General features: G+C 56.2%; 5 protein-coding genes across 5 annotated transcripts; 4 read left to right on the forward strand and 1 right to left on the reverse strand.

Annotated features, from left to right (window-relative positions):
• Positions 1–7: 7 nt before the first annotated feature.
• Positions 8–1,147, forward strand: LEA1 (U2 snRNP complex subunit; the record flags this gene model as incomplete). Its single annotated transcript, XM_071064747.1, has 5 exons — positions 8–86; positions 193–233; positions 377–637; positions 720–854; positions 920–1,147. The coding sequence occupies 5 exons, from the start codon at positions 8–10 to the stop codon at positions 1,145–1,147; spliced, it is 744 nt and encodes a 247-aa protein (XP_070920848.1).
• A 187-nt stretch (positions 1,148–1,334) lies between these two features.
• Positions 1,335–2,100, reverse strand: MFIFM68171_09329 (DNA polymerase epsilon subunit C; the record flags this gene model as incomplete). Its single annotated transcript, XM_071064748.1, has 4 exons — positions 1,335–1,684; positions 1,746–1,836; positions 1,899–1,984; positions 2,037–2,100. The coding sequence occupies 4 exons, from the start codon at positions 2,098–2,100 to the stop codon at positions 1,335–1,337; spliced, it is 591 nt and encodes a 196-aa protein (XP_070920849.1).
• A 594-nt stretch (positions 2,101–2,694) lies between these two features.
• Positions 2,695–5,574, forward strand: GEF1 (glycerol ethanol, ferric requiring protein; the record flags this gene model as incomplete). Its single annotated transcript, XM_071064749.1, has 5 exons — positions 2,695–2,874; positions 2,934–2,949; positions 3,015–3,296; positions 3,361–3,428; positions 3,487–5,574. 5 exons carry the CDS (start codon positions 2,695–2,697, stop codon positions 5,572–5,574), a joined length of 2,634 nt encoding a protein of 877 aa, XP_070920850.1.
• A 994-nt stretch (positions 5,575–6,568) lies between these two features.
• On the forward strand, positions 6,569–7,280 carry MFIFM68171_09331 (Cysteine dioxygenase; the record flags this gene model as incomplete). The annotated part of the gene is made up of 2 exons (XM_071064750.1): positions 6,569–6,853; positions 6,915–7,280. 2 exons carry the CDS (start codon positions 6,569–6,571, stop codon positions 7,278–7,280), a joined length of 651 nt encoding a protein of 216 aa, XP_070920851.1.
• A 1,745-nt stretch (positions 7,281–9,025) lies between these two features.
• MFIFM68171_09332 (Glucose receptor Git3 N-terminal domain-containing protein) lies at positions 9,026–10,929 on the forward strand (the record flags this gene model as incomplete). The annotated part of the gene is made up of 2 exons (XM_071064751.1): positions 9,026–9,685; positions 9,739–10,929. The coding sequence occupies 2 exons, from the start codon at positions 9,026–9,028 to the stop codon at positions 10,927–10,929; spliced, it is 1,851 nt and encodes a 616-aa protein (XP_070920852.1).

Below are 10,929 nucleotides of genomic sequence, written 5' to 3' on the forward strand. Positions count from 1 at the left end.
TGCAAAAATGAGGCTCACGGCAGACCTCATCAACCACTCCCTCTCTTACCTCAATCCGCTCAAGGAGCGTGAAATAGACCTCCGAGGTGCGTTTTTGAAAAGAGCAGATACTGCACATTGATCTTTTGCAACACCATGTCAAAGGCCAGAGTTGATAGCGCAACGGCGTCGGGGTTTGCGCCGCGTTTACAGGACACCGAATACCCGCTATTGAGAATCTGGGTGTTGCCGGCGTACGTTTTCCTCTCCCCCTCTCTCTCCCATAAGGGAAAAAAAAAAAAAATAAAAAAAAATAAAAAAAAAATAAAATAACAAACTTGTGTGGAGGAAACATTTTCTTTTTTCTTCTTTTGCTAATCGAGAGGTGGTGCTACAGCCCCATGACGCCATCGACCTGACCGATAACGACGTCCAGCTGCTGGGCAACTTCCCGCTGTCGCCTCGCGTGCGCACGCTGCTGCTCGCGCGGAACCGCATCTCGGCCATCCAGGCGACGCTCCCCAACGCCGTGCCGAACCTGCGCAACCTCGTGCTGGCGGGGAACCAGCTGGCCGAGCTGGCGGACCTGGACGTGCTGGGCAAGTTTGCGCGGCTCACGCACTTGGTGTTGGTGGATAACCCGGTTACTAAGAAGGAGGTATGTTCTCGGGGTCGGGTAATGCGGAGGACGGAGAGAGAGATAAGAGAGATCAGGCTGCTGACGATGGCGAATGGCATAGAATTATCGGTATTGGGTCCTCTGGCGGTGTCCCACCGTCCGGTTCTTGGACTATCAGAAAGTCAAGGATGCCGAGCGGCAGAAGGCGAAAGAGCTGTTCGGTTCGGCCGAGGCGCCGACTGAGTTGGCTTCGCGGGTGAGTGGGAGGAGTGCACCAGGTGGGGGGTTCCGTGGACGATGCTGACGCGTGTGCTGCTGCAGATAATGGGCATCAAGAGCAAGACCTTTGACGTGGGTGCGGCGAACGGCCCTGCCGGAGGACAGTCGTCCAAGCTCTCGCGCCTCAAGCTCACCGAGAAGGAGCGCAAGAAGCTGCAGGAGATGATCAAAAAGGCAGACAGCCTGGAGGAGATTATCAGGTTGGAGAAAGCGCTGAATGAGGGACGGCTGCCGCCAGGGGTCATGGTGGAAGATGCGATGGAGGAGTAAAGGGTTGTCATGATGAAGGGATGAGCATTGGGGTTTCCGGGACAAAAAGCTATGCAAAATAATGTGCTACAGCCTGATCGTATTTCGTCTAGGCATTACTTTGACAAATACTTGTAAAAGCACGCCGCTCAGTGGGGATCGCACTCTCAGAACCGCGGAAGCTGGTGCTAATTTGTCTGTCTCCCTCCTAACCAGTCATGTGTACATCACCATCCTGTCCCGCCTGCGATCTCTGCGCCTGCAACATCTCAGCTTCTAACTGGGCGTTGGCTTCTCCGCCATCTGAGGACAGCACACGGCTCCGTGAGAAGCCGTTAGTTGACGGGGAAGAGCCGCCCCCATTCATAATGGACTTTGGCTTTTTTCCATTCGGCATGCCGTCTGTCGGCCGGTCGTCCTCGCCTACGGGCCCGGACTTCTCGCCCTTGAGCCTAGCCCGCGCCGCCGCGGCCTTACCCTTGACGTCCTTGTAAGAGGCAGTCTTGGGGATGATGTCCTCGAGGAACTCTAGGTTGTCTTGATGGGTTACGGCATTTGCTGCGGCCATCGTTAGCATATATCAATGGAGAACCAAAGTCAAGCCTGGCGGCCGCCTTACCGAGATCCTTGTACTGGATGTTCCGGCGCGGCTTACGCTCCAGCTTGGTCATGTTCTGGGCTTCGCCCGTGAGGTACTGGATGAACATTTCCTGTGCGTAGCAGGTGTTAGCCATGGCCGGCTTGGGATGAGGGTCAAAACGGGGCAGCTTGCTGTGGCTAGGGTGATGACGAAAGCGGCATTGTTGGAGCAGACGGTGATGTCTGGATCTACCGCAATGATTTTCTTTACCCGTGTGACTGCAACGGTGTGAGTGATGGCCCGTTGGTCGAAGAGAAGGAGGGGACTCACGGGGTAGCTGAGTTTGGCCTGTTACCTCCTTCCTAGGGGGAATCGCCGTGGTGTTGTAAGGCATTTTTATTTTGTTTTGATGGATTGCGTAGTAGTACGGAGTGGGAATAGAAGACGGTGCCGGTGTGAAGGAAGCTGGTCTCCTGCGCTGGAATGCAGCTTGATGCTGAGTACACGCCGCTTTTTTACGGGCTAGTTTAATGTCGTTTTGGTCTGCTACGGGTTTCCAGCAAAATCGTCTTTATTAAAACCGCAGAGCGACTGGATTTTTATGAAGTCATAGAACAAGTGATGGGGTGAGTATGTCCAGATTACAGTGTCGGCGCTGTGGGAGGATGGGGGTTTAAGAGCGACGCGTGAGACGCGACAAGTACTATATAGCCCCGCAAGAAGAAACCCCTGGGTTCGCTAAATCAGATGCCAAGGCTGAGCTGTCCAGGCGAGCTTCGAGGCTTTGTTCAGCGCCTTACCCACTTGTACTGTACCGTACGGCAGGCAACGTCGGGTCAGCCTTGTATCTCTGCGACCGGCACCAATGCGATCAACGCCAGCCTCCTCCTTCAGCTTTGGAGAGCGTTAATCACGACCCACCGAACCGAATGTGAGATCCCCAATGCTGCGCAGTTAGACGACAGCGAGCGAGGCGGCCCGGAGCGCCATGAATTCCCGATCGCGATCGACGTCGCTGTTGGCTACGGCTCCGCAGCGACGACCCTCGGTCAGTTCTCGACTATCGTTCGGCGTGTCCGATGCCGAGCACGGCGAGAACCAGAATGGAGGGGGCATTGCGGCCCAACACCAAATACACGAGGAGATTGCAAAGATCAAACGCTACGAGGTTGGAATTGCCGTTAGCCTCTCGTGCATGAGTTGCAGCAACTGACTCTTCTGTTCCAGGACTTCACCACCATCGGTAGGCCAGACCTCTCTGGCGTCGCAATGCCGGATAATCGAGAGCGGGCGCTAACGGACGGCTAGACTGGGTGCAGGACACTGCGCGAGAGCAGCTGCGCAGAAAGTCACGAAGGAAACGGCAGGCCGGCCTGTATGGCTCGGGTCAGTTCGACTGGAGACAGAGGATATGGGAGGCGTACGACGCTGCCCAGGGATGGATCGTGGTGACCATCATTGGCGCCGCGATTGGGCTGAACGCCGGCTTCCTCAACATCGCCACCGAATGGCTGGCTGACATAAAGCTCGGCTACTGCACAACCGGCTTCTATTTGAACGAGGACTTTTGCTGCTGGGGCGAGGACAACGGTACGGACTGAACTGCTCCCCACCTTTGCATATGTTCGGCGGGGGACGCTGACACGGTGATTAGGCTGCCCCGACTGGCATCGGTGGACAGGCTTTGAGCCGTTTAACTACGTTCTGTACATAATCTTTGCTGTCCGTACCCGCAAGACACCATATCGCCTGCGGGCTCGTGGGCTGACATTGCTCCCAGATCTTCTTCGCCTTCGCATCGGCTACGCTCGTCAAGTCGTATGCCCCTTACGCCGCAGGTTCCGGTATCTCCGAGATCAAGTGCATTATTGCCGGTTTTGTTATGAAGGGCTTCCTCGGCTGGTGGACATTGATCATCAAGTCGATTGCCCTGCCCCTCGCCATCGGGTCTGGCCTTTCTATCGGAAAGGAAGGGCCTAGTGTTCACTATGCCGTCTGCACCGGAAATGTCATCTCGCGACTCTTCGCTAAATACCGGCGGAATGCGTCAAAAACCCGTGAGGTTCTCAGCGCCTGCGCTGCCGCTGGCGTGGCCGTCGCCTTCGGCAGCCCCATTGGTGGCGTGCTCTTCTCACTAGAAGAGATGTCCAGCCAGTTCCCCTTAAAGACCATGTGGCGCAGCTACTTTTGCGCCCTGGTTGCTACGGCTGTACTAGCTGCCATGAACCCCTTCCGGACAGGACAGCTGGTCATGTTCCAGGTCAAGTACGACCGGTCGTGGCACTTCTTCGAGGTCCTGTTCTACGTCATCATCGGCATCTTTGGCGGCCTTTATGGCGCGTTCGTTATGAAGTGGAATCTCAGGGCACAAGCGTTTCGAAAAAAGTACCTGGCGAAATACGCCATACTTGAGGCGACCCTACTCGCAGCTGCTACCGCCATTGTCTGCTATCCCAATGCTTTCCTCAGGATCGACATGACAGAAAGCATGAAGATCCTTTTCCTGGAATGCGAGGGCGCCGAGGACTATCACGGACTCTGCGAACCGGAACGTCGCTTCGGGAATATCGTTTCGCTCACCCTGGCCACCATCATCCGCATCTTTTTTGTCATCATCTCCTACGGCTGCAAAGTGCCCGCCGGCATCTTCGTGCCCTCAATGGCCATCGGCGCGTCTTTCGGGCGAACCGTTGGAATCATAGTCCAAGCGATCCATGAGGCAAACCAGAAGAGCCCCTTCTTCTCGGCATGCCCCGCCGATGGTCCCTGCATCACACCCGGAACATATGCCTTCCTCGGCGCCGCCGCGGCGCTGAGCGGCATCATGCACATCACCGTATCCGTCGTAGTCATCATGTTTGAGCTGACCGGCGCGCTCACCTACATTCTCCCGACCATGATCGTAGTCGGTGTCACCAAAGCCGTCAGCGAGCTGTCCGGCAAGGGCGGCATCGCCGACCGCATGATTTGGTTCAGCGGGTTCCCTTACCTAGACAACAAAGAGGACCACAACTTTGGCGTCCCCGTATCACACGCGATGATCTCGGACGTTGTCTCGATCCCGTCAACCGGCATGACGCTCAAGGCAGTCGAACGCCTCCTCTCCAAGGACAGCTACCAGGGTTTCCCCATCGTCGACGACGAAACCTCCAAGATCCTCCTCGGCTACATTGGCCGCACCGAACTCCGTTACGCCGTCGACCGTGCCAAGCGCGAGCGCACCCTCAGCCCGCTCGCCCGTTGCACCTTTGCCGCCTCCCGAAGCCTCGCCAACCCCGACACAACAATAACAACAACCACCCCCACCCCCATCGCAACAACCCCTTCCGCCTCATCTTCATCATCCCAACCTCCTCCTCCTCCTTCCCCTCTTGACCCGGACGACTACGCCTCCTCGGCCTCCGCCATCATCGACTTCACTCCGTACATCGACACCACACCGCTCTCGGTCCACCCGCGCCTGCCGCTGGAGACGGTCATGGAGCTCTTCCGCAAGATCGGCCCCCGCGTCATCCTCATCGAGCACCGCGGCCGGCTGATGGGGCTGGTCACGGTCAAAGACTGCCTCAAGTACCAGTTCAAGGCCGAGGCGTCGGCCGAGGCCGACCACCACCATAACCATAGCCATCTTCACAACCAGCAGCAAGCGGAGGAGGAAGGGCAGGAGAGGGTGTGGGAGCTGATGAAGGCTGCCGCCGGGTGGGTGTCGGACCGGGTAAGCAGCGTGAGCGGCGGGAGGATACGGCTGCGAGATTCGTGGGAGGGGGATAGGGGTGGGGGTGGGGATAGCAGGAGAATTTTGGAGGGCACGGAGGAGTTGGAATTGGAGGATGAGGACGGGGGGTTAGAATTAGAGAGTCGGAGGTGATAGGGATGTTCTAGTTTATTTTTTTTAAAAAAAATTTTGATTTTGTTCTTTCCCCCTTGTTTGTGGAAGTTGGCATGGGATAGAATTATGATGAATATATTTGAAACTACGAGTACAGGAGCACAGATGCGCAGCAGGATCGAATTGGAGGCCTTGGTAGCAATTCAAGGTCGCGCAGGGCCTCAGGTGGATGCACAGGTGTAACCCCTTCAATAGGGGTTGAGCGCATAAGCACTTGTTGCTGGGGTGTTGGAATTAGGCGTTCCACGATGCTTGGCGTTGCTGTTCCGTGCCGTAAGAAAAGAGCTGTCTTCACAGAGGGGATCGTCTCGGAGGCCGTGCAAATAAAAAAAAAAAAAAAAGATATATATATTTATGTTTGCAGTGGAACCAAACAATCCGGTTTTTAATGTGCCAACAAGACGCCAACTCTACCTTGTACGATGCTGAGTCAAACAGGGAAACTGTCTCCATTCACAACCGGAAGCCCAGGGCCAAATGCCGGGCTGTGTCAATTGACAGGAGTTCAATTGCATCTTCCCGGTTTAATCTTGGGTCTCGTATTGGACAGTGTGTCCGACTTGGAAAGCAGGCGTCAAGTCACATGGACGCCGTGCCCAGGTGACCCACCGAGATCGGTCGCGACCGGCGCCGTTGGCTCCGTAGCGCCGTCGCCCTTGCCGCACACACCCTGGGATCATCGGCCGTATGGGAAAGCCCGTTCCTGACACCGCCATTTCTAACAGCACTCTGCTCCAACACATACCACATCTCCAATCTCTTGCCTCCGATAGAGAGCTTCATCGAGAACATCCTAGGAACCCAAACAACAATCATAGTCCGGCATCGATAATAACCTGTGACTTTCGGCATCCGTCGGCTAACTCGCTCCAACCGTGGCTCCACCAGCACACCTCAAGGCGCGGCCACCTCATCGCCCAATATCCACCTCGTTCTCGACTCTTTGGTGCCGTAGCCTCCCGAGTTCTCCATCATGGCAGTAGGCATGATCAAGAAGCTAGCCGCGAGTGCGCCAGTGGCGTTCTCGTGCACCGCCAAAGTCGATAGTAATCGCTTCGACGACCTGGTCCTGGCCCTAAAAGACGCTCTGGGCCCCTGCTCCGGCCTCACATCGGACGACGTCGACGTCGAGTATTTGACCCGGCTGATGCAGAGCTATGAGACTGATCCCAGAGAGTGGTCCAAGTTCGCCATGGGGGACGAGAGTCGCGGGTACACTAGGAACCTTGTCGACGAAGGAAATGGGAAGAGCAATTTAGTAGGTCCAAGTGCCAATGCGAGTTTGTTTACTTTGCCCCTGACTGACTGACCAAACACAGCTGGTGCTCGTCTGGTCGCCTGGCAAGGGCAGCCCAATCCACGACCACGGCAACGCCCACTGCCTGATGAAAATCCTCCGGGGCAATCTGACAGAAACGAGATATGACTTTCCGGAGGGAGAGACAGAGAAGCCGATGCGGGTGATATCAGAGAGGATCCATAAGGAGAATGATGTCGCGTATATGGCCGATGAGCTCGGTGTCCACCGGGTATGGAATCAAGGCAGCGACTTCGCTGTCTCGCTCCATCTGTACACTCCGCCCAACGTTGCCAAAGGAGGATGTCACATCTTCAACCCGGAGACGGGGAAGAAGAGCCATGTCAAGAACTGCGGATACTTCTCCGCGTATGGGAAAAAGTTATAACGGGAGATAAGTTGGAAAGGTGCGTGGGGTTTGTAATAATGGATGCGTCTGCCAGGGGATTCAAGGTTGTATGGCTCGGAATATCAGAAGGGAAAAACATCAGAATAACAAGAATGAGAGAATGAGAGAATAGAGACGTTTACTTCCCGTGAAGCAACGGTATGGGACTATTGGCTAGTTGGTGAGCGCCGCAACATGGCGAGTGTTCCCAAAGTGGAAGCCCAGGCTGGGGCCGTGTCCGGGCGGAGTGAGATAGTGTTGGCTTAGCCTGCAACCGTAGCAAAAGCCGCACCGTTGAGATACAGAACGAAGCAGAGAGTTTCTCCCCAGCAGGAGGTCGTCAAATAGCAAAATATATGTGGGAGGAGAGAAACGACGTCGACATTGTCGACGTCTTGAGGCACCTTTTTCCAGCCCCTGCCCAATTTGGGACTAGCGTGGATTGCGCCATCACTGGCGAATGAAACTTAACGAACCCCTCTGCAGTCCTTTGGATCACATGGTAAATCACGTGCGTAAACTTCTCTGCTTGCAGCTGGGCAGTTTCGCTGGGCTGCTCGGTTCCGCCAGTCGACCAATTGATTGAAGATGCCAGGCCCTTTCGGTTCTTCTGGGGCCATGAGCAATCTGCGTCACTGGGTTACAGTACCCGCACACCTCAGCTCTCGAGCAGTATGGCCGCATCGCCCAGCCATTGTACCATCCGCAGCCGCAGGCATCGAAGCCTCCGCGGATCTACTTCGCTTCACGAACTTTGCACCGAGAGTTTTCGGACACTTTCTGGGTAAAACGTTTGCAGCCGACATCAACTTAAAGTGCCTAAGCTTTCGACAAATCCGTTTCAGCAGGGTATGCCTCCCTGGCGCAGGAATGGAACTGCTGCTTGCTAGTTCACAGGGGGATTAGGCCCCTCGAATACTCCCATCTTTCCCAGTAGCATCTCACGACTCCTTGCTCGCGCGTACACAACTCCCTCTATTTGCAGGAACGCTGGCGTCTTTAAGCACGCAATCGGCGGGCCCGACCGGGCTGACGGTATTGAGCCAAGTTACGCACGAGTCATGTAAGTCATCCGGTGACCCACAATTTGACGAGACGAAGGATCTGAGCTAGCGGGTAGGCCCCTATTCGCATGTAGGGGAGAATTGCCCAAAGTGTGAACCGGGCCTGAGGGCAGGTTCACGTTTCGCTGCACAGAACGGACGAAGGAGTGCGCTACTCACCTACGTATACTGTGCAGACCCAAGCCAACAAAAGTCCCGAGCAGGCCGGATCAATTAAACCCCAAAATTCAATAAGGCATGGGCCTCGATCCCTCGGCCTAAAGAGCCCCTGTTCCCCATGTCAAATGTCCAAAAGCGGCAACTATCTTCGTAATTCAATGGTCCCATGGGGCACAGCAGCCACATCTTGGCCAGTAGTTGCAAGGGCCGCATGGCCCTCGCAGTATGGCAGTCATCCAACGTCCTCAGGGTTTGAAACCAACGGCATATGCCGGGCGAGATGCTTGTACGCTTCACCAGTCGGCCCTTCGCAGCCAGTCTCGCGCAGGGCTAACCTAGCTACTCCCGCTCCTTCGGATCAACGATCTGGATCTCGGTCCATCTTTCAAAAGGCGCCTCTCGCCCAAGACGGTCAACGGCCATGCATTCCAGTTGATTCCTCTGGATGAGTCACGAGGTGGCAGTGTGTCCGGGATGAACGAAGTGGGGACTCCGTTGGACAACTCGTCGCTGTGAATGGCCATGGCAGACCACTTCGTCTTGGACAAGGAGAGCGACGATCTCGTCCCGCTTCCCGTCGGCCATCGACAAGGCCTCATGGCAGTGACGATCTTTGCTAGCCTTTCTTTCGCCTCGTCCACCGCCGTGCTGTTGTACCTCACTGTCAAGCTCGTGCGATGGCACCTCGGAAGATGGAGAGAGTTTCGCCAACCCGTCGAGGAACCCACGTCTTTACCAGTTGATCTGTCGCTGGGGCTCGCTGAGCGTCATTTTGCCGGCGACGAATCGAAACAGCGAGTATCAAGCACGCGAAAGAAGGCGCACCCCAACCAGTTTCTCGTCTTGATCTACAACCTCCTCCTGGCCGACATCCATCAAGCCGGCGCCTTCATGCTCAACGTCTCCTGGCTCGGACGCAACGGCATCGTAATCCGGACGCCGGTATGCTGGGCTCAGGGGTGGCTGGTCTCGACGGGAGATTTGTCTTCGAGCCTCTTCATCGGCGCCATTGCGATACACACCTACCTGGCTGTCGTGTGGAAATACACGCTGCCACAATGGGTTGTCTACGCGACGGTTGTCGCGCTCTGGGTGTTTAACTATTTTTTATTCATCCTCGGCATCGTTATTACGCGCAACGGGAAGGACGGCGGAGGGTTCTACGTCCGGGCTGCTGGATGGGTAGGTCATTCTAAGAGGTCACACCCTCCTCTTATCTCGCTAACCGTCCTCAGTGCTGGATAAACATCCGCTATGAGAACCTCCGCCTCCACCTCCACTACCTCTGGATATTCATCACCCTCGCTCTCACAAGCATCCTCTACACCCTTATCTTCATTTCTCTCCGCAAGAACCGTCACCGTCATCCTCCCCACCGTCATCACCTCCACACCCAAACCAACCCCTCCCAGGTCCGTTTGCCGACAACAACCACTGACGACATATACGCCTCCAGCGCTACCTACATTAACGCCAACTCGAACCCCGATGACAGTATCCTCTCCTCCCCTGACGAAGTTCTCCCCGTTGCCGCCAACACCAACTGCAACAAAGCCCACTCCCACGAACAAACAACCACCGTCAGCACCGTCAACGCCACCACCATCGACCGTCTGGAAACCGAGGATAACAACAGCAACGACACCCGCCCCGGAGGCCACCATAAAGCCTTCCTCCTCTACCCGGTAATCTACGTCATCTGCACTGCGCCGCTCGCCCTGGGCCGCATCGCCACCATGGCTGGCGTCGATGTGCCCATCTCGTACTTTTGCACTGCCGGCGCCCTCATCACCTCCAACGGGTGGCTCGACGTACTACTGTGGGGCGTGACGCGTCACACGCTGCTGTTCAGCTCCGACGTGGGCGCCGAGGAGTCTGGGCTGGATACCTTTACGTTCATGCGGACGCCGGCCGGGAGGCGGTACGGGAATCTGGTCTGGGTGGAAGGGGGTGCAAGCTCCGGCGCCGGCACGGGTGCGGGTGCGAGTACTGGTACTGGTTATGATCAGGGGCGCCGGCATGAAGAGGAAAAGCGCGGGCTGTGGGGTAAACTGTTTAGATGGGGGGAAAGGAGGAGAGGGATGGGCATGGGCTGGCGGGTTTTGGGTACCGGAAGGGGGTTAGCGGGCGGTGGCGGTGGGGGTACGGGTAGACGGCAAGGAAAGGAGAGGGTGAAACTACCAGTTGGAGAGGAAGGGTTGGCGATACAGATGGATATGGTTACTACTGTTGTTGTCGAGGCGGCGGAGGATCGGTCGTCGGGTCCGCTGGGAGAGGCCAATGCGGCTGGGGTAGAGGGGAGGGGCATGGATGGGAGTTGGAGTGGACACGATAGAGTTCATCTCCGGGCGAAAAGCTCGCGAGAGTATGAGGCCGCTGGTCGTTTCCTAACAGGGGAAGAGTTGATAGAGAGCTTAAGTAGGTGA

This window comes from Madurella fahalii (genome assembly GCF_045866475.1).
Source record: "Madurella fahalii IFM 68171 DNA, scaffold_5, whole genome shotgun sequence".
Lineage (NCBI taxonomy): Eukaryota > Fungi > Ascomycota > Sordariomycetes > Sordariales > Madurella > Madurella fahalii.